General features: G+C 40.1%; 1 protein-coding gene and 1 long non-coding RNA gene across 6 annotated transcripts in view; both read right to left on the bottom strand.

Annotated features, from left to right (window-relative positions):
- The window catches only part of LOC139537304 (cell adhesion molecule DSCAML1-like), a 119,716-nt gene extending 114,908 nt beyond the window's left edge, over positions 1-4,808 (bottom strand). For 3 of the 5 annotated variants that reach the window (XM_071338454.1, XM_071338455.1, XM_071338458.1), the window contains exon 1: positions 4,622-4,774. In XM_071338454.1, coding sequence (XP_071194555.1) covers positions 4,622-4,664 — 43 coding nt within the window. In that variant the 5' untranslated portion in view covers positions 4,665-4,774. Of the gene's footprint in view, positions 1-4,621 lie in introns of all 5 variants that reach the window. The other 2 variants (XM_071338453.1, XM_071338456.1) reach the window with 2 other exon arrangements.
- Positions 4,809-11,643: 6,835 nt separating this feature from the next.
- LOC139536670 (uncharacterized) lies at positions 11,644-12,597 on the bottom strand. The gene is made up of 4 exons (XR_011667377.1): positions 12,506-12,597; positions 12,183-12,216; positions 11,970-12,000; positions 11,644-11,828 (listed from the first exon to the last, which is right to left on the bottom strand). It is a non-coding gene; the product is annotated as an uncharacterized lncRNA (long non-coding RNA).
- Between the last annotated feature and the right edge of the window lie 10,078 nt (positions 12,598-22,675).

The following is a 22,675-nucleotide window of genomic DNA, read 5'->3' as shown; positions in this document are numbered from 1 at the left end:
CACCACACCTTAATATGGATTTGTGTTTCTCTTAATCGTATCACAATCAACATTTACCTGTTGAATGTAGACTTAAATAAAACACTTTTGGTATATACATATACACTTCATAAATACATACATTTTAAAGTGGTTAAAATTCATACAAATGTTGATGACGTAGTGTGATAAACTAAAGAAAATATTCATTTAAACCAAGTTTTTTAAATGTTTATGTTTACTTTGTGAAAAAACGAATATTAATGGACCAAAATACCAACAAATCTCAAAATTGATTGGTAGATGCAAAAATGTATTTTAGCCTGTGCTGCCTGGCCTTAAATTTGTTATAAAATGTTGAAAAAAATATCTCCAACTCATGGCAAAATGTGTAGAATTTCAGGAAATGTACTTTAAAAACATAAATGTTTCTCTCCACCATCAAGAGAGGGGCCACTAAAATGTTTTGCAGTGAGGTGGTGGGCCCCCCAACCAAATCTCGCTTAGGGCCCCCAAAAGGCTAGAGTCAGCCCTGGGTGTAAGCTTATGAACAATCCTTAGGGGTCTGGGATAAGGTGGTTGGTGTGGGGTGGGGAGGAGTGAGCGAGTGCTGGGCTGGGGGGTTGTTGGGAGTTACATCTCATCAAGGCATGGGTTTTGCCCCCCCTGCTTTCTGTACACCCAATACGCCCCCCAGGCCCATGCTGCGTCAGTGAAAAGTGTGCTTCTTCAGCAGTCCCCATGGACCCGTTCCCCCTCACATCAAAGCAGCCAGTTTCTCTCTTAATGTGAATATCAAATCTGTGGATCACAAGTCCCAGCACAGTCTGCATAAAACCGCCCCTCCCCCATCCTTTAATTCTGCCTAGTGATGAGGGAGAGAGCGGGAGGGTGAGTGTGTGAGTGAGTGAGCGACTAATGGAGAGTGAGAGAAAGAGCGAGAGAGAGAACATACCTTAGACAAAAACAACCACCTGCTAGCCGAGTTCTAGCATTAAAATTCCCTCAAATACATGAAGAACAGAGGTGATAAAAGACTATCAACTTAGACACCTCACCTGTTGTTCATAACGCATGTTTCATATCCCTGTTTTTTTCAAAATATTCGTTATCCATTTAAATAATCTAATGCATTTTTGCCGAGATACTTTATCCCATTCTGGTACGATGCGTTATAAGGATGGGTTGAGAGAAGAGCGAGAGGATGTGGAGAGACAGACGAATCGAAAAGAAAATGGGAAACGCAAAGGGGATCCTTGGGACGTCCAACTTTGACGTCACCCTATTGAAGTTGAAATTTAAGACGGTTAATGTAAGGGTTAGGTACGATGTGCCATGACGATATGACATGATCCTATCGCTGAAAGTGCCATGGCTCCTCTCCGCGCGCTCTGAAATCCCCTGCGCTCCCCTGCCAGCCTCACCACTGCAACGCACCACTTTTACACCAGCAGCAGTAACGTTCAGCCTACTGTACATCTGACAACATTATTAAATAGGTAGACCTAATCAACACTACACCGAGGTAAAACGCACCTTTCGAGTTCCTTACTAGAGGCAAGGGCAACTCCGGCCAAGGACATAGAAATAGTTTTGTACCCACATGAAGTCCATTGAAAAAGTTTGTGGGATGATTTTTTACGGGAGGGAAGTTTGAAGGTTTATTTGGGCTCAAAACGAAAACAATAATAAATAAAACATTCTAACAGTAGGCCTTTTTACCTTTTTACGAGTAGGTTAAGACTATTTGACTCCTTATTGAACCCAGGGCATCCAGCACCGACTCAAGGAGTCAGAATTAATCTAAATTACACTAATAAATAATCGAGATATGACAATGTTTGTTTGTGTTTATAAGAATACAATCTGACCCTTCACGTTAAAATTAAGTGGGAGTAGGCCTATGCTAAGTTTACGAAAAGGGCTGTGCATTTTATTGTTGCAGTATTATTGCATAAAAAAAGTGATTTATGAACATATTCGATTCGAAAAATAAGAGCAGGGACTATGGGCAATTATCTTGGCACGCTTCTGTCCTGTGACCTGCTTTGCTGCTCTGTCATTGGGTGATACGGCAGATCCCAGCGCTAATTGCGCAGCTGTGGGAGAAGGCAGCTGGGGATTTGGGCTAAAATAGAGAGAGACCAATTTTGCATATTTCTATTTTATATGAGGGAGGGGGCAGGAGCGGGAGGGAGGGGTAGAGGGTGACAGTTGGAGTTTATGACGAGGGAGGGAATGCCTTATGACAACATATATTTAGATTTATTCAATTCAGTTTCCAAATGCAATTGAGGGGACAATTTGATTATATTTATTTCATTTTAATTTCATAATTCATATTTTTTCAATAGACCTATACATCCTAAAAATGACACTGAAATTACAAAATGTTCTACATCAAATATAGCGTTTCTGAAATGCTTACATCATTAATTGATCATCATTCTAGGTAATCATTAATACAAATCTGTGTATCAGTGTTAGATTATCATAATTTGTATTTAAAAAATAATGTAGTCTGATTATAAAAATCCATTCAAATGATTTCCATATTGACAAAATTGTCTAATGCCCATCTTCCGTAATGAAATATAGTGCTAATGGTCGTAAAAATATGCTATTTCATTTAGCGACATTGGTTGTAGGCCTAAAAAAGATTGAGCGATTTGCAACACTTAAAGATCTAGCAAATTAATACTAATGATTTTTACTGCCATTTTGACTGAAATAGGTTTGAGTGTCTCTTCTTTTATTTATTTTCTTTGATTTACGTAATTGAACAATTTGTCGCTGTGAATAATTAGCTTGCCCATTGAATTTGGTGTATTTGCGTTGAAAATGGAATAGAATATTCAACTAAAATATGATGTTTACAAAATATTAAAGTGAACCATTTAACAATAAAAAATGCACACAATATATTGTTACAATTAAATTATAACCACATTGAAATCGCAACTTCACAGCAAACAGGCCCAACGCAAGGCAGAGAGGGAGGGGTGTCCCCCCTTTCACAAACACACAAATACACACGCACGCGCGCGCACACACAGCAGCCAGGGTTCAGGTGGGCTATTAGAGGGAAACACGCCTGGGCTTGTCTACATCCACCCACGCATCTGGGGCCTTCTTTGGTCTAATAAATTAGATCGAATTAAATAGCTTTAAAAGACTATTGGATGCTGGTCTGAGATAATTTGTGCCTACACCTTATTTTTTTCATTTTAATTGCTATGCATTCAGAGAGACATCCAAATGCTTCAATGTAAATAGACCCATTTATGAAAATATGAAATATCAACGCTCATATGCACAGGACTTATTTCTCCAAAATTATAGACTGATATGTCATTAAACAATTATTAACACGAAACAGCCTAAATAGAAGTAAGCGCCAATGTAAGTATGTATCTAGGCTATATGAGTTTGCCCTTCCAGTATTGACAAATGTCTGTTAGGCCTACATATGGCGTCATAAGAGAAAACCTATCTGATCATCCTCCAGGCTAATTTATGAAATCATAACTCATAAACATACATACATAACTTAAAAAAGGCAGGCTCAACAAAGGACAGAGATGCTGTTTAGTTTCTGTGTTATTTTCAACGCAGATTTGTTCAGAGTTATTATAATACACTGTAATAGCAAGGGAGATCAGCAACGGTAATAGGGTCGGGGATTTTCAGCCATGTTGAACAAGGATTTTCCCCTTCAAAACAGAAAGCACTTTATAACAGAAATCATATAGGCCTAACCAAGATTTGACTCATAATGTCCACAAAATAAAAGAGGACATTTTGAAAAGTGTAATTGTATTTTCATTATGTGGTAATTAATTTGGGAGCATCATTTATGTGGAAGAAGCTCTTCATTTGTTACTTCATTTTTCAACATGGCAACTAGCCTACTCATCGCCAGACAGGGACTCTTGCCAAAAATCTCATCCAAATCACCTCCCAAAAATCCCCACAGCACCCCTCCAGAACATTACGGCTGTGTCCATAGCCAAGCGCAAAAACACATTCACAGACAGACCCACAAAAACGACAACAATAAGTCAAATAATCACAGCAAATTATATTTAAAAAAAGATTAACAATGAAATAAATGATAAGCATAGATTACTTCGTACTTCGCACTGCATGTGCCAGTGCACATTCAAGTTTTGACCGCTCAAAAAGTCGACAAATCAGGCATTTCAAGCCTTTTCTTAATTTCTCTCTCACTCCCACCTCGTTCGTTCTTCCTATCCAGCCATTTTACATATTCATAACTCTCGCTGGTATAATGCGAAAACAAACCGTGCTATCAGCACCATCTGCGGCATCATGGACCCGTGCACACCGCCACACAGCAATCAACAAAAAATGTAGGCTACTTCACACCTAAAACACCTCTACCTGCACCGTTACAATAATATGGATTTTGTAGACAAAGTCATTTACACCCTTTTCAAATCCGATCTCTCCTAATTTCATGGATTCCATTGATAGGCTACATCAATTCAGTTATTTTTTCCTGTTGTTTCTTTATAATTATTGGTACATATTGCAGTACGGATTTTAATCAGGATAGAATAAGTGAGACACTCACTGGATTTAATTTAAAAAGATAATAAATAAAAACAGTGTTTCTTACCTTCCTGGAGAGAGTACAGCAGGAGTAAAGTTACAAGCCACATGCCATAAATAGCAGGTATATTTTTCAGGAATGTTTGGCAATCCTGGCGAGTGTGCGGCGCAGTCTTTGGCCAGGCGAGTCTCCGTGCTGGACTGGCGACTATGCTCCCCGGCGGTCTCTCCAGCCCTGCTGCCCAGATAACCATCGCGGGGAAATGAGAAGCGCCTGTGAGACCCGCCCACGTCCCCTCCCCTCGATGTGACTATCATACACGCGAAGCCTCCCTCCGTATTCTCATGAGACACCGCGGAACGATGGTTACGCGTCAAATTGAACCGCTGAGCCGGCCGAGGGTTGAGTTGAGTTGAGGAGTGGACATTCGGTAATTTATCAATGGAAAGGAGGGAGGGTGCACCGGTTTGACGACGACAGGTGGATGTCTGCTGTCAGACTCTGACACGCAGGTGAGCGCGCCCACCTGTGTGCCACACGGACTAAACTACCTGTTTCTCTGGCTATGGATGGATCTTCTCCAGATACCATTGGAGACCAAATCCCTATAATCAACAATATTACTTGTGTGTTTATTTGTGGATTCACTCAGTCGCTGAGGGATTGCTGGATATATTGCTGGATATATTGCTGGATATACAGTGGGGAGAACAAGTATTTGATACACTGCCGATTTTGCAGGTTTTCCTACTTACAAAGCATGTAGAGGTCTGTCATTTTTATCATAGGTACACTTCAACTGTGAGAGACGGAATCTAAAACAAAAATCCAGAAAATCACATTGTATGATTTTTAAATAATTAATTTGCATTTTATTGCATGACATAAGTATTTGATCACCTACCAACCAGTAAGAATTCCGGCTCTCACAGACCTGTTAGTTTTTCTTTAAGAAGCCCTCCTGTTCTCCACTCATTACCTGTATTAACTGCACCTGTTTGAACTCGTTACCTGTATAAAAGACACCTGTCCACACACTCAATCAAACAGATTCCAACCTCTCCACAATGGCCAAGACCAGAGAGCTGTGTAAGGACATCAGGGATAAAATTGTAGACCTGCATAAGGCTGGGATGGGCTACAGGACAATAGGCAAGCAGCTTGGTGAGAAGGAAACAACTGTTGGCGCAATTATTAGAAAATGGAAGAAGTTCAAGATGACGGTCAATCACCCTCGGTCTGGGGCTCCATGCAAGATTTCACCTCGTGGGGCATCAATGATCATGAGGAAGGTGAGGGATCAGCCCAGAACTACACGGCAGGACCTGGTCAATGACCTGAAGAGAGCTGGGACCACAGTCTCAAAGAAAACCATTAGTAACACACTACGCCGTCATGGATTAAAATCCTGCAGCGCACGCAAGGTCCCCCTGCTTAAGCCAGTGCATGTCCAGGCCCGTCTGAAGTTTGCCAATGACCATCTGGATGATCCAGAGGAGGAATGGGAGAAGGTCATGTGGTCTGATGAGACAAAAATAGAGCTTTTTGGTCTAACTCCACTCGCCGTGTTTGGAGGAAGAAGAAGTATGAGTACAACCCCAAGAACACCATCCCAACCGTGAAGCATGGAGGTGGAAACATCATTCTTTGGGGATGCTTTTCTGCAAAGGGGACAGGACGACTGCACCGTATTGAGGGGAGGATGGATGGGGCCATGTATCGCGAGATCTTGGCCAACAACCTCCTTCCCTCAGTAAGAGCATTGAAGATGGGTCGTGGCTGGGTCTTCCAGCATGACAACGACACGAAGCACACAGCCATGGCAACTAAGGAGTGGCTCCGTAAGAAGCATCTCAAGGTCCTGGAGTGGCCTAGCCAGTCTCCAGACCTGAACCCAATAGAAAATCTTTGGAGGGAGCTGAAAGTCCGTATTGCCCAGCGACAGCCCCGAAACCTGAAGGATCTGGAGAAGATCTGTAGGGAGGAGTGGGCCAAAATCCCTGCTGCAGTGTGTGCAAACCTAGTCAAGAACTACAGGAAACGTATGATCTCTGTAATTGCAAACAAAGGTTTCTGTACCAAATATTAAGTTCTGCTTTTCTGATGTATCAAATACTTATGTCATGCAATAAAATGCAAATTAATTACTTAAAAATCATACAATGTGATTTTCTGGATTTTTGTTTTAGATTCCGTCTCTCATAGTTGAAGTGTACCTATGATAAAAATTACAGACCTCTAGATGGTTTGTAAGTAGGAAAACCTGCAAAATCGGCAGTGTATCAAATACTTGTTCTCCCCACTGTATGACTAATGAGTCGCATTAGTGACTTAAATTGAAAGCACTTCTTTCTTCTCTTTCCTCTCCCCGACAACGGAGTACGCGCACAAATGCATGCATGTGTAAGGCTCTTTCTCCAGCGCGCTCACACACACACACACACACACACACACACACACACACACACACACACACACACACACACACACACACACACATAAACAGAGAGAGAGAGAGCATGTGTGAGAGAGGAAGAGAGAGATAGAGAGCAAGAGAGAGATGGAGAGACTTGAAAGATCCCTCTTGAGATCAGGGTTTGCTGTCCTCTGTTTGGGTGAGCCACCGGAACGTTTACACACAGACCAATAGCCTACATTTATATTATTTTGTTTTTTGTTTTTCACCATATCACCCCGACCCCATATATGGACTTGCTTATATATGGGCTCCCGAGTGGCACCGGTCTAAGGCACTGCATCTCAATGCTAGAGGTGTCACTACAGACACTCTGGTTAGATTCCAGGCTGTATCACAACCAGCCGTGATTGGGTGGTCCCATAGGGTGGCACACAATTGGCCCAGCATCGTCCATGTTAGACAGTTCTTAACTAACTTCGGTTAGTTAAATAAAGGTTAAAAAAAATGTATCCAAATTATTGATTACACTGAACTCTTGCCATTGTAGGACCAATATGCTCATAATCACAGATGACCATTGAAGGACACTCCAGTCTAAGTAGGCTCAGTGGCCAATGACCCCCACTCAGGGTTGGACTGGAAACCTCATGTTATGTTCTCTGTTGAAATGAATACAGGTGCAGAGGAGGTGCAGTAGTTTTCAGTAAGGTGCATGCCTAAAACTGGAGCTGTGTCTGTGTGTGTGCGTGCGTGCGCATGTGTGAAAATGAGAGTGTGTGTGTGTGTGTGTGATCTGACATGTAATAAAAGTGTTACAAAATGTGTGTGTGTGACTGACTGTGCCTCACAGAGTATATTTCTCACAGAGGGAGAGAGAGAGAGAGTGTGTGTTTTATCAGCTCCATGATGACTTATTTACTCAAGAATAATTAGCCGAGCACAGAGCAATCTCACTGATGAATATGCTTTGTCAGCCTGTCCCATAAGCCTGTCTGCACTGGGAGCGGCCATCGTTGCTGTGGCCTGCTTTTTCCACACCTACAGTTGAAGTCGGAAGTTTACATACACTTAGGTTGGAGTCATTTAAACTTGTTTTTCAACCACTCCACAAATTTGTTGTGAACAAACTATAGTTTTGGCAACTACTTTGTGCATGACACAAGTCATTTTTCCAACAATTGTTTACAGACATATTATTTCACTTATAATTCACTGTATCACAATTCCAGTTGGTCAGAAGTTGACTGTGCCTTTAAACAGCTTGGAAAATTCCAGAAAATGATGTAATGGCTTTAGAAGCTTCTGATAGGCTAATTGACATAATTTGAGTCAATTTGAGGTGTACCTGTGGATGTATTTCAAGGCCTACCTTCAAGCTCAGTGCCTCTTTGCTTGACATCATGGGAAAATCAAAAGAAATCAGCCAAGACCTCAGGAAAAAATTTTTAGATCTCCACAAGTCTGGTTCATCCTTGAGAGCAATTTCCAAACACATGAAGGTACAACGTCCATCTGTACAAACAATAGTACGCAAGTATAAACACCATGGGACTACGCAGCCGTCATACCGCTCAGGAAGGAGACGTGTTCTGTCTCCTAGAGATGAACGTACTTTGGTGCGAAAAGTGCAAATCAATCCCAGAACAACAGCAAAGGACCTTGTGAAGATGCTGGAGGAAACAGGTACAAAAGTATCTATATCCACAGTAAAACGAGTCCAATATCGACACAACCTGAAAGGCCGCTTAGCAAGGAAGAAGCCACTGCTCCAAAACCGGCATAAAAAAGTCAGACTACGGTTTGCAACTGCACATGGGGACAAAGATTGTACTTTTGGAGAAATGTCCTCTGGTCTGATGAAACAAAAATAGAACTGTTTGGCCATAATGACCATTGTTATGTTTGGAGGAAAAAGGGGGAGGCTTGCAAGCCGAAGAACACCATCCCAAACGTGAAGCACGGGGGTGGCAGCATCATGTTGTGGGGGTGCTTTGCTGCAGGAGGGACTGGTGCACTTCACAAAATAGATGTCATCATGAGGGAGGAAAATTATGTGGATATATTGAAGCAACATCTCAAGACATCAGTCAGGAAGTAAAAGCTTGGTCGCAAATGGGTCTTCCAAATGGACAATGACCCCAAGCATACTTCCAAAGTTGTGGCAAAATGGCATAAGGACAACAAAGTCAAGGTATTGGAGTAGCCATCACAAAAATCCTATAGAACATTTGTTGGCAGAACTGAAAAAGCGTGTGCGAGCAAGGAGGCCCACAAACCTGACTCAGTTACACCAGCTCTGTCAGAAGGAATGAGCCAAAATTCACCCAACTTATTGTGGGAAGCTTGTGGAAGGCTACCTGAAACGTTTGACCCAAGTTAAAGAATTTAAAGGCAATTCTAACAAATACTAATTGAGTGTATGTAAACTTCTGACCCACTGGGAATGTGATGAAAGAAATAAAAGCTGAAATAAATCATTCTCTCTACTATTATTCTGACATTTCACATTCTTAAAATAAAGTGGTGATCCTAATTGACCTAAGACAGGAAATTTGTACTCTGATTAAATGTCAGGAATTGTGATAAACAGAGTTTAAATGTATTTGGCTAAGGTGTATGTAAACTTCCGACTTCAACTGTACATCTGTCTCTATATAATCTTCACCTCATCCTATACCTGACAATAACAACAGACCCGAAGCTACACTCTACTAACATCTGGCAGGGAGATTAATCATTCAACTTTATCCCACCTCATCTAACCAGATTTTCCTATCTATGTCTAGTGTCCTCTACCTCTGCTCCACAAACTGCCACACCCTCACATACAGTAGGCCTAATCTCGTGTGTGCGGAAGTGTCTGGTGAACAAGGTTTAGCAAGGCCTACACTATACAGCAACATCATCAATGAATCAGTATGGGCATAGCCTCTGCCGAGTTCTCAACAACAGGATTTTCCCAACAACAGGATATTCCGGTTTTCAGGGGAAATGGGAAGAGAGCCTGTGACAGGTCTTCTGGTTTTGGACGTTAACATATACCTCAGAGTTAACAAGGTTTTGGACGTTAACATATACCTCAGAGTTAACAAGGTTTTGGACGTTAACATATACCTCAGAGTTAACAAGGTTTTGGACGTTAACATATACCTCAGAGTTAACAAGGTTTTGGACGTTAACATATACCTCAGAGTTAACAAGGTTTTGGACGTTAACATATACCTCAGAGTTAACAAGGTTTTGGACGTTAACATATACCTCAGAGTTAACAAGGTTTTGGACGTTAACATATACCTCAGAGTTAACAAGGCGACACGCCCTCTTAACTCCTCCACATTTACTGGATTGGTTGAGCAGTGCAGAAGAGAACCTCCCCGATAGTTTTTTTCTGTTCTCCTCATGACCAGCATGTAAGGTATCTCATTTCAGGCTTTTCTTTTATGTCTGCTACTTCAGGTTAGTATGGATATAATACACTCTATAGACCTAAAGTTAAAACAAAAAAAGCTATTTTTCCCAATAACTCACTTAACCGGACTTCAGTTACATTTCTTCCTAAACAAAATCTGCTATATGGTTAAGGTTTGCAAATTTGCTTTATATGAAATGGTGACCTTATATATAAATCCCTGAAATTAGACACGCTGTTACTAGGCCAAATGTTGCTCAACAGAATAGCTGTTAGTTACTAGGCCAAATGTTGCTCAACAGTATAGCAGTTACTAGGCCAAATGTTGCTCAACAGTATAGCAGTTACTAGGCCAAATGTTGCTCAACAGTATAGCTGTTACTAGGCCAAATGTTGCTCAACAGTATAGCTGTTACTAGCCCAAATGTTGCTTAACAAAATAGCAGTTACTAGGCCAAATGTTGCTCAACAGTATAGCTGTTACTAGGCCAAATGTTGCTTAACAGAATAGCAGTTACTAGGCCAAATGTTGCTTAACAGAATAGCTGTTACTGGGCCAAATGTTGCTTCACAGAATAGGCAAATAGTCTTCTTCCCAATGCATTCAAATGGAACCCCTCTAGGGGTTGAAGTGGGATAGCCAATATCAATACAGCTAGGCTAGTCAGTGGTTGAGATGTGGCCAAAATTGGTTGCTTTTTAAAGAAAATGTCAAAATGATTTAAATGCCACTGTGTCTACCTGTCTCAGGTCGAGTCTCTAGCCTTCTTGTGAAAGGAGTGGGGGAGGGGAGAGTTATTTGAATGTTTTCAATTTAGATTTGTTCCTTGTGATTTGCAATTTTACCAACTCATTGCAACAGATCCTGACACAGACCATCCATGTGACTAATTTAAATTTAGAATGTTTTATAACAATTTGGAATACGCATAACTTGCTTCTTGGGACTGGCATTGACCAGCTTGGAGTTTCTACTTGGCGTCAGTGCCTAGCCTTGGTACCTGAGAGAGCCTCTTTGAGACAATCCGTTTGAATTAATGCGTTATTGCTGCCACCCTGTGTTTGAAATCTCTATTGCACCTGGACCATAATTGTTGTTTGTCCACCAATATCCATTGCTCTGGTTGAAATGGATAAATAAACCATATGATGAATGGAGGACCAGTATTATGTGTCCAGAGGGATAAATACCATTCTGGAGTAGGCCTAGATCACTTGGATTGACCTTGCCTCAATCCTCAGCATCACCAAAGAAAAAAACAATGGCAATTTTTTTTTTATTAACGCTAATTTTATATTATTGTAATGTGACAGTCACCACACATCACTCTTCATATTGTTCCTCCATTAGTAAAATACAAATATATAGTGATCCCTCATCTTGCCAAGGTATTGATGTCATAGGGATGTCCCTGGGTCCAATCATGGCTGTCTCTGGTGAATGTCTGGAACAAAAAATAAAAGAACACATTTAGACATTGATAATAGCTCACATGACCAGTCAGGGTATAATGTGTCTAAACTTTAAAGCCTATTATATAGGCTATGTTGGTCTGATTGTCTCAGTCAATACACCATTACATTACCTTGTTTCAAGGTTCAGAGGTGTTCACAGGCCTGTAAACAAGACAAAAACAAGACAAACCATCGAACCACGGACCGAGTGTAAGACAATGTGTGTATGTTTATACTGTATGTGTGAAACACTTGTACGGGAGGCGTTTTTTTTTCATGTTCAATGTTTAATTGAATGTTTCCTGTTTTAGCACTGATGAGTTCAACCATTTTTATTTTCTTACTTTGCATGACCCTTCCAACAGCTGAGCTTCTTACCTGTGTCAATACAGAGGAACACAGTCAGACACTCACAGTGAAAACAGACAAAGCTTACACATCATAACCGGCCCACTGAACAGCTTTAATATTTCTCCATCTCCCCTTCAGAAATGTCATTTTAAATGCAGAACGACAGCACTTTCCACTTAGATTGTTCACTAAACCAACAGTCTCCCAAATGCTTGTGAATCACTTAATATATAATTCAACAGCTACTTCAACGGCTTCTTTACAGTTCCATTGTATCCTTATTAGAGGAAATTACACATTTTAACATTTTCCTTACATGTTAGGCATGTATCTGAGGCAGAATGGGTACCCATTGGTATAGGCATGTTCTAGGCTTGTTCCTGACACGTCTTTGGCCTGGAGGATACTACTCACTGAAGATGATAGCGATACCCAGGCAGAAGAACACAGCAGCAAAGATGAGCCCTCCTCTTCTAAGTAAGGGATAGTCTGTGAGGAAATCAGACACAAATAACTCACTGTGGTGAAATGGAAGAGGAAAGACTACGTAACTATTGTGACCTCGAAGAAATAGAGAACAAAACTAATTTTATCCTCTATTGCCATTTCTATCACGATATATGCTTGCTCTTATTCCAGAAAGCACAGCAGATATACCCTGCCATTATGTGGCTGAATGATGAGGAGAAACTGAAATGTTTTTTTTGTCCATTGTGTATTTCTGTTTGTGGAATATTTAGATAAAGCCTAGAATAAAAGAAAAAGGGCTACCTATAATTAAATTGTAAAAATATTTTGCTTCTATGTGGTAAATGGTTTGTGTGTACAGTTGAAGTCGGAAGTTTACATACACCTTAGCCAAATAAATTTAAACTCAGTTTTTCACAATTCCTGACATTTAATCCTAGTAAAAATGTCCTGTTTTAGGTCAGTTAGGATCACCACTTTATTTTAAGAATGTGAAATGTCAGAATAATAGTAGAGGGAATGATATATTTAAGCTTTTATTTCTTTCATCACATTCCCAGTGGGTCAGAAGTTTACATACACTCAATTAGTATTTGGTAGAATTGCCTTTAAATTGTTTAACTTGGGCCAAACGTTTCGGGTAGCCTTCCACAAGCTTCCACAATAAGTTGGGTGAATTTTGGCCCATTCCTCCTGACAAAGCTTGTGTAACTGAGTCAGGTTTGTGGGCCTCCTTGCTCGCACAGGCTTTTTCAGGTCTGCCCACAAATGTTCTATAGGGTTGAGGTCAGGGCTTTGTGATGGCCGCTCCAATACCTTGACTTTGTTGTCCTTAAGCCATTTTGCCACAACTTTGGAAGTATGCTTGGGGTCATTGTTCATTTGGAAGACCCATTTGAGACCAAGCTTTAACTTCCTGACTGATGTCTTGAGATGTTGCTTCAATATATCCACATAATTTTCCTCCCTCATGATGACATCTATTTTGTGAAGTGCACCAGTCCCTCTTGCAGCAAAGCACCCCTACAACATGATGCTGCCACCCCCGTGCTTCACGGTTGGGATGGTGTTCTTCGGTTTGCAAGCCTCCCCCTTTTTCCTCCAAACATAACGATGGTCATTATGGCCAAACAGTTCTATTTTGTTTCATCAGACCAGAGGACATTTCTCCAAAAAGTACGATCTTTGTCCCCATGTGCAGTTGCAAACCATAGTCAGTCTTTTTATGGCGGTTTTGGAGCAGTGAAGAGGCGACTCCGGGATGCTGACCTTCTCGACAGAGTTCCTCTGTCCAGTGTCTGTGTTATTTTGCCCATCTTAATCTTTTGACTTTATTGGCCAGTCTGAGATATGGCTTTTTCTTTGCAACTCTGCCTAGAAGGCCAGCATCCCGGGATCGCCTCTTCACTGTTGACGTGGAGACTGGTGTTTTGCGGGCGGGTACTATTTAATGAAGCTGCCAGTTGAGGACTTGTGAGGTGTCTGTTTCTCAAACTAGACACTCTAATGTACTTGTCCTCTTGCTCAGTTGTGCACTCCTCTTTCTATTCTGGTTAGAGCCAGTTTGCGCTATTCTGTGAAGGGAGTAGTACACAGCGTTGTACGAGATCTTCAGTTTCTTGGCAATTTCTCGCATGGAATAGCCTTAATTTCTCAGAACAAGAACAGACGGACAAGTTTCAGAAGAAAGTTCTTTGTTTCTGGGCATTTTGAGCCTGTAATCGAACCCACAAATGCTGATGCTCCAGATACTCAACTAGTCTAAAGGCCAGTTTTATTGCTTCTTTAATCAGAACACCAGTTTTCAGCTGTGCTAACATATTTGCAAAAGGGTTTTCTAATGATCAATTAGCCTTTTAAAATGATCAACTTGGTTTAGCTAACACAACGTGCCATTGGAACACAGGAGTGATTGTTGCTGATAATGGGCCTCTGTACGCCTATGTAGATATTCCATAAAAAATCTGCCATTTCCAGTTACAATAGTCATTTACAACATTAACAATGTCTACACTGTATTTCTGATAAATGTTATGTTATTTTGATGGACAAAAAAATAGCTTTTCTTTCAAAAACAAGGACACTTCTAAGTGACCCCAAACTTTTGAACGGTAGTATAGGTATATTATTTTACTGCTCTAGGGATATAATTATTGTTTGGACAACCTTATTTACTATTATGTATAGATTTTTACCTTAACGTTTTTCACTCTTTATGCGACGCGCAATGCAGAGAACACCAGAAGAAGAATGATCCTTTAATTACCACAGTGAATTATTGTAATGTTTGTTCATGTGTCAATTAATCCCATAAGAGATTGGTTGCCAACTGGCGATTTGACATGAAAATACAATTTATTTCATTAATTCGTTCATTCATAGCACATGATATTATTCAAGCTAACTTCATTTTCCACATGCACATTACTAACTAAACACATATTCCATCAAACACTCTACACTTACCATAGTTAAAGTCGTAGTCTGAGATGTCATGTGATGTTTCTGAGGGAAAGGCAGAAGGAAAGACCATCCATTAAAATGAATACTTGAAGAACATTTAAAAAGAAGAATAAGTATCAATTGTTGAATGACAGTTTCTGCAACTAAATGCAAAAATATCATAATGAATAGGAAATCGTAATGAATAAAAAAAATCTGACAATAAAATAGATATCCTTGATGTTCCTTTAGTGTATAACAGGATCAATTGAAGTAATGATAGAAATGGAAGACAATGGATTCAGTCTTACCTCCACCCATAGTGTCTGTGTGTCAGGGTCTGCAGTTGGACTGAGTTGAGACTCTACTGAGATAGGCAGTGTGAAGTAGAGCTATTACAACAACAGCAAAAAAACGTAGAATTGACTCTGTTCTCTCCCGCGCATTCATGGGCACGCAGACACATACACGTGTGCACAAACAAACATGAGCGCACACGCACGCATGCACACACAAACACACACACCAGTCACATTAACAGGTCAACAGTGCATAGCCATATATTCAGAGTGATCTTCTGTCTTGTTATCTGACAAGGTCATCAACAATCCTGCAAATAGAGTAAATAGATCATTGATAAACTCTCTGAAAGCCAGTCCCAGATAGACAGAGACATCCAGGCTAGACTAAACACTAACACATGTCTGTACTCTCTGACACACTTTGTTCACTGTTATATTTTGAACAGTATCTCAAAAAGCATGCAGGTGTGGGTCATGTGAAGTACAGTATTGCTCCATTACCTAGCTCAGGGAGTGCGCTCTGGGTGAGTGAGTAGTTACATTTTAATCTGATGTGAGGTAGAGGTCATTTAAGGGTATCTTGATATCTTCTCATGTGATCAGACTGGAAGTCAGGGGTTGAGAAGCCCGATGGCAAAGGCACGCTGTTCACCGGGTTTAATAGCTTGGGTCAAACACCAGTGTTAAAGTTGACTTTGAAAATGCATGAAACACAGTCAAACTCTCAATTAAACTTTTAAGACCACAATGATTACAATGAAGAAATCTGTGTTTGGGTCATCTATGATAAGATGACACACATTATCTGTCTAATGTCTCCGGGCCAATGGACTTGAACTAGTTTAGTAATTGCCACCAATGGAAAGTTAAAGGTTGGAGAATGAGGATAAGATACAATGGGAATGTACTCTTCAATTGGTTAAACATGATGCAGTTGTACAGACAATATAGCCAGATACCAGAGGTTGAGCCTTGAAGGACACAGTAACAGCAGTGAAAACACATCAATATCATCTGAGATAAGAGGAGAGGACTAGGTCACCGAGCTGACAAACAACTCTCTGGGAATGAGAAAACCATTTGGATGTTTGGTCATTTAGAAAATAAAAATTAATTTTCTGTGTTTCTTTTGTATAATGTGATATTTTTTACACACACACACACACACACACACACACACACACACACACACACACACACACACACACACACACACACACACACACACACACACACACACACACACACACACACACACACACACGTATAACTAACGAGGGAACACACAATTCAGTCTCATCCAAAATCCTATTTTCCCTAACCCCTAACTCTAAACCTAACCTAAACAATTACCCGAACCTTAACCTTCCCCCGAAAACCTAACCTTAACACTAATCCTAGCTCCTAACCCTAAAACGAACCCTAGCTCCTAACTCCAACCCTAAACCTAAATTATATCCTTAACACTAAAACTCCTATAAATATCCTTTGACCTTGTGGGGACAAGTGATGGAAAAAGTTCCCATCATACTTGAGTAAAGTATAGATAACTTTTGTTTATTTATTTAACTTGGAAAGTCAGTTAAGAAGAAATTCTTATTTACAAGGACAGCCTACCAGGGAACAGTGGGTTAACTGCCTTGTTCAGGGGAAGAATGCCAGACTTTTACCTTGTCAGCTCAGGGATTCGATCCAGCATCCTTTCAGTTACTGGCCCAACGCTCTAACCACTAGGCTACCTGCTGCTAGGGTACCTACCTTAGTAGGAAGTTACTCAAGTAAAAGTGAAAGTCACCCAGTAAAATACTGCTTGAGTAAAAGTCTACAAGTATTTGGTTCTAAATATACTTAAGTATCAAAAGTAAATGTAATTGCTAAAATATAGTTAACTATCAAAAGTAAAAGTATAAATCATTTCAAATTCCTTATATATATATATTAATTTAATTTGAGTCTGCCAGATAGAGGCAGTAGGGATGACCATGTGTTCTCTTGATAAGTGTGTAAATTGGACCCTTTTCCTGTCCTGCTAAGCATTCATAATATACTTTTGGATGTCAGGGAAAATGTATGGAGTAAAAAGTACAATATTTTTTTAGTAATGTAGTAAAGTAAAAGTTGTAAAAAATATAAATAGTAAAGTAAAGTACAGATACCCCAAAAAACTTATTGAATACTACTTTAAAGTATTTTTACTTAAGTATTTTACACCACTGGTGCGCCCAAAAAATATGTCCCCAGTTGGTCAACATTTTTTTGGTTTACTTCTGGTCCCCACAAGAATTCAGTACCAGTCAAAAGTTTGGACACACCAACTCATTCAAGGGTTTTTCTTTATTTTATAATTTTCTACATTGTAGAACAATAGTGAAGACATCAACACTATGAAATAACACATGGAATCAAGTAGCAACCAGAAAAGTGTTAAACAAATCAAAATATATTTTATATTTGAGATTCTTCAAAGTAGCCACCTTTTGCCTTGATGACAGCTTTGCCCACTCTTGGCATTCTCTCAACCATCTTCACATGGAATGCTTTTCCAACAGTGTTGAAGGAATCCCACATATGCTGAGCAAATGTTGGCTGCTTTTCCTTCACTCCAATTCATCCTAAACCATCTCAATTGGGTTGAGGTCGGGTGATTGTGGAAGCCAGGTCATCTGATGCAGCACTCCATCACTCTCCTTCTTGGTCAAATAGCCCTTACACAGCCTGGAGGTGTGTTGAGTCATTGTCTGGTTGAAAAACAAATGATAGTCCCACTAAGCGCAAACCAGATGGGATGGCGTATCGCTGCAGAATGCTGTGGTAGCCATGCTGGTTAAGTGTGCCTTGAATTCTAAATAAATCACTGACAGTGTCACCAGCAAAGCACCATCACACCTCCTCCGTGCTTCACGGTGGGAACCACACATGTGGAGATCATCTGTTCACCAACTCTGCGTCTCACAAAGACACAGCGGTTGGAAGCAAATATCTCTAATTTGGATTCATCAGATCAAAGGATAGATTTCCACCGGTCTAAGGTCAATTGCTCGTGTTTCTTGGCCCAAGCAAGTCTCATCTTCTTATTGGTTTCTTTGCAGCAATTTGACCATGAAGGTCTGATTCACACAGTTTCCTCTGAACAGTTGATGTTGAGATGTGTCTGTTACTTGAACTCCATGAAGCATTTATTTGTGCATTCTGAGGTGCAGTTAACTCTAATGAACTTATCCTCTGCAGCAGAGGTAACTCTGGGTCTTCCTTTCTAGTTGCGGTCCTCATGAGAGCCAGTTTCATCATAGCGCTTGATGGCTTTTGCGACTGCACTTGAAGAGACTTTCAAAGTCCTTGACATTTTACGGAATGACTGACCTTCATGACTTGAAGGAATGAAGGACTGTCGTTTCTCTTTGCTTATTTGAGCTGTTCTTGCCATAATATGGACTTGGTCTTTTACCAAATAGGGCTATCTTCTGTATACCACCCCTACTTTGTCACAACTTAACTGATTGGCTCAAACTCATTAAGAAGGAAAGAAATTCCACAAATTAACTTTTACCAAGTCACACCTGTTAATTGAAATGCATTCGAGGTGACTACCTCATGAAGCTGGTTGAGAGAATGCCAAGAGTTAGCTAAGCAGTCATCAAGGCAAAGGGTGGCTACTTTGAAGAATCTCAAATATAAAATATATTTTGATTTGTTTAACACTTTTTTGTTTTTTTGTTATTTTGTAGTTTTGATGTTTTCCCTATTATTCTACAATGTAGAAAATAGTAAAAATAAAGAAACCCCCGAAATGAGTAGACTGGAACCGTATGTTCTCAGAACGTTAGTCGACCTGCAGTCCACCAGTTGGGGAAGCATGCAGTACAGGCTTCCTTCTTTTCAGTTTGTCAATTAGGTTAGTATTGTGGAGTAACTATAATGTTGTTGATCCATCCTCAGTGTTCTACTATCACAGCCATTAAACTCTGCAACTGTTTTAAAGTTACCATATGCCTCATGGTGAAACCCCTGAGTCGTTTCCTTCCTCTCCGGCAATTGAGTTAGGAAGGTTGCCTGTATCTTTGTAGTGACTGGGTGTATTGATACACCATCCAAAGTGTAATTAATAACTTCACCATGCTCAAAGGGATGTCAGCTTTTTAGGTGCCCTTCTTTGCAAGGCATTGGAAAACCTCCCTGGTCTTTGTGGTTGAATCTGTGTTTGAAATTCACTGCCCGACTGAGGGACCTTATTGATAATTGTATGTGTCGGGTACAGAGATGAGGTAGTCATTATAAAATCATGTTAAACACTATTATTGCACACAGCCGAGTACATGAAACTTATTACGTGACTTGTTAAGCACATTTTTATTTAGGCTTGCCGTAACAAAGTGGCTTAATACTTATTGATTCAAGACATTTCAGTGTTTAATTTCTAATAAATTAGTAAACATTTCTAAAAAAACATAATTGCACTTTGACATTATGGGGTTTTGTGTGAAGACCCGTGACAATAAATCAAAATGTAATCAATTTTAAATTCAGGCTGTAACACAACAAAATGAGGAAAAAGTCAGGGGTGTGAATACTTTTTGAAGGCACTGTAACTCCTTCAATCAACCAGAGACGATAACTGCTAGCACGCTGCTGAAAAAAGATGTTGGCTCTTAGATGGCAATCACCTCACTCTCTCCCAATATACCAGTAGATACAGTTACAGTACTATTAGAAGTTATGACATTAGAATTATCAACAGAGAGAATGAATGGTGCTGGTCAAGGCACAATTAAGACCTGGTCAAATATACTTTACTCTGTGAAGAATAATCTTGGCTAAAGCCCAACACTTAAGTGATAATGCTAGAGAAACCGGTGTTTGGAGGATATATTGGCACAGGTGTTGTTAGGCCTGAGACTAAGTCGAGGGCCGGCAAACCGTGCCAATATATCCTCCAAACACCGGCTTCGAGGGAATTATCACTTTTATGCAATGTGTTACTAACATATTCAAAATAATGATTGACATTTTTTCATTAAAAACATTATTTTCATGAATTTATTTATACTATTTCATCCTTCCACAAGATATTGTCCCGACATAAATCTAGGGTTGTTACCCAAGCCGGCTGGTCGTTTGTTCTATCGGTTTGGTTGCTAGAGACGCGACCCAGTCGCTCAGTATTTTTAGTTCTGTATCTATGGACGCGACCCAGTCGTTCATTCTAAATGTTCAATTGCCATACTGGCTGGCAACGCTTTTATCCCTTGCTTGCTAGCTAGCCAACTATTGCTAATTTACAGTCACGTCAAAAAAATGCAGCCAGAGTAACAGCAAGGTAGCTGCATTTGCATTTGTTTAAACTGTTTTCTAGTGACATTTATTTGGGCACATCCATAACAATGAGCTAATGAGGCACGATTTTGCCTGGCATAGAACATGTTCTCACTTGTCAGAACACTGCTGTTCAGAGGAGCTAGCCAACAACACAGCTAACACAATCACTTCAAACTGAAGCTGGAAAGACTGCAAACTGGCTGCATTTCGTTTTGTTTTACCTTTTTTCAATTGACATTTCTTTGTGTATATCCATAAAAATAATGCCAGCTGATTCATGATTTAGACTGGCTGAGAAACGCTACCTGCCTGTCTGTCTGTCTCGTCCCGACTCTATAAACATTCATTAATATAGGACAGCTGGAGATGGAATTTGAATATTGAAACAATTTCGCAAATGTCAGAGAGACAGACAGCAAAGTTTATACAAATCTCCGCTGTTGAAAACTAAATGTTAGTGCAAAAGAAATGTGAGATAATGTCTAGATGCTTTTTAGAATGGAGATCAAGTTTATAAATTGCTTTGCTTGGCTGATGATACAAGTGGATTGCGCAGTCAGATGGAACAGAGAAAATATGCATTTTAACGTCATAGATTTAGCTGGTGGTAACTTGTGGAATAGACACTGGCTGGAATTCGGTTTTAACCCATCAGCATTCAGGATTAAACCCACCCGTTGTATAAATACAAATAAACAACCCATAAGGCCCAACAGACAAACAAACAAACATATACAGTACATATATACATACGTGTATACAGTCAGGTCCAGAAATATTTGGACATTGACCACGTTACTTTTATTTTATTTGAAATTAAATAATGAATGAGCTGAAAGTGCAGACCTTCAGCTTTAATTTAATGGTATTTACATCCAAATCAGGTGAACAGTGTAGGAATTACAGCTTTTTAATACAGTATATGTGGTCCCCCCCCCTTTTTAAGGGACCAAAAGTAATTGGACAATTGGCTGCTCAGCTGTTCCATGGCCAGGTGTGTGTTATTCCCTCATTAGTTAATTTACAAGTAAGCAAATAAAAGGTCTAGAGTTTATTTTTTCAAGTGTGGCATTTGCATTTGGAATCTGTTTCTGTTAACCCTCAATCTGAAGTCCAAAGCGTTGTCACTGCCAGTGAAGCAAGCCATCATTAGGCTGAAAAATCTAAACAAACACATCAGAGAGAGAGCAAAAACATTAGGTGTGGCCAAATCAACTATTGGTACATTCTTAAAAAGAAAGAATGCACTGGTGAGCTCAGGAACACCAAAAGGCCTGGAAGACCACGGAAAACAACTGTGGTGGATGACAGATGAATTCTTTCCCTGGTGAAGAAAAACCCCTTCACAACAGTTGGCCAGATCAAGAACACCCTCCAGGAGGTAGACGTATCAGTGTCAAAGTCAACAATCAAGAGAAGACTTCACCAGAGTAAATACAGAGGGTTTACCACAATATGTAAACCATTGGTAAACCTCAAAAACAGGAAGACCAGATTAGAGTTGGCCAAAAAAACATCTAAAAAAGACTGTACAGTTCAGGAACAACGTCCTGTGGACATATGAGACAAAGATCAACTAGTACCAGAATGATGGGAAGAGAAGAGAATGGAGAAGGGAAGGAACTGCTCATGATCCGAAGCATCCCACATCTGTGAAGCATGGTGGAGGTAGTGTTATGGCGTGGGCATATATGGATGCCAATGGAACTGGTTCCCTTGTATTTATTGCTGATGTGACTGCTGACAAAAGCAGCAGGATGAATTCTGAAGTGTTTAGGGCTATAATATCATCTCAGATTCAGCCAAATGCTTCAAAACATTGTGAAGCGCTTCACAGTGCAGATGGATAATGACCCGAAGCATACTGCGAAAGCAACCCAATACTTTTTTAAGGCAAAGAAGTGGAATGTTCTGCAATGGCCGAGTCAATCACCTGACCTGAATCCAATTGAGCATGCATT

Source organism: Salvelinus alpinus, chromosome 13 (assembly GCF_045679555.1).
Source record: "Salvelinus alpinus chromosome 13, SLU_Salpinus.1, whole genome shotgun sequence".
Classification (NCBI taxonomy): Eukaryota; Metazoa; Chordata; class Actinopteri; order Salmoniformes; family Salmonidae; genus Salvelinus; species Salvelinus alpinus.
The sequence above is the reverse complement of the archived record's forward strand: the minus strand, read 5'-3'. Positions and strand labels throughout refer to the sequence as shown.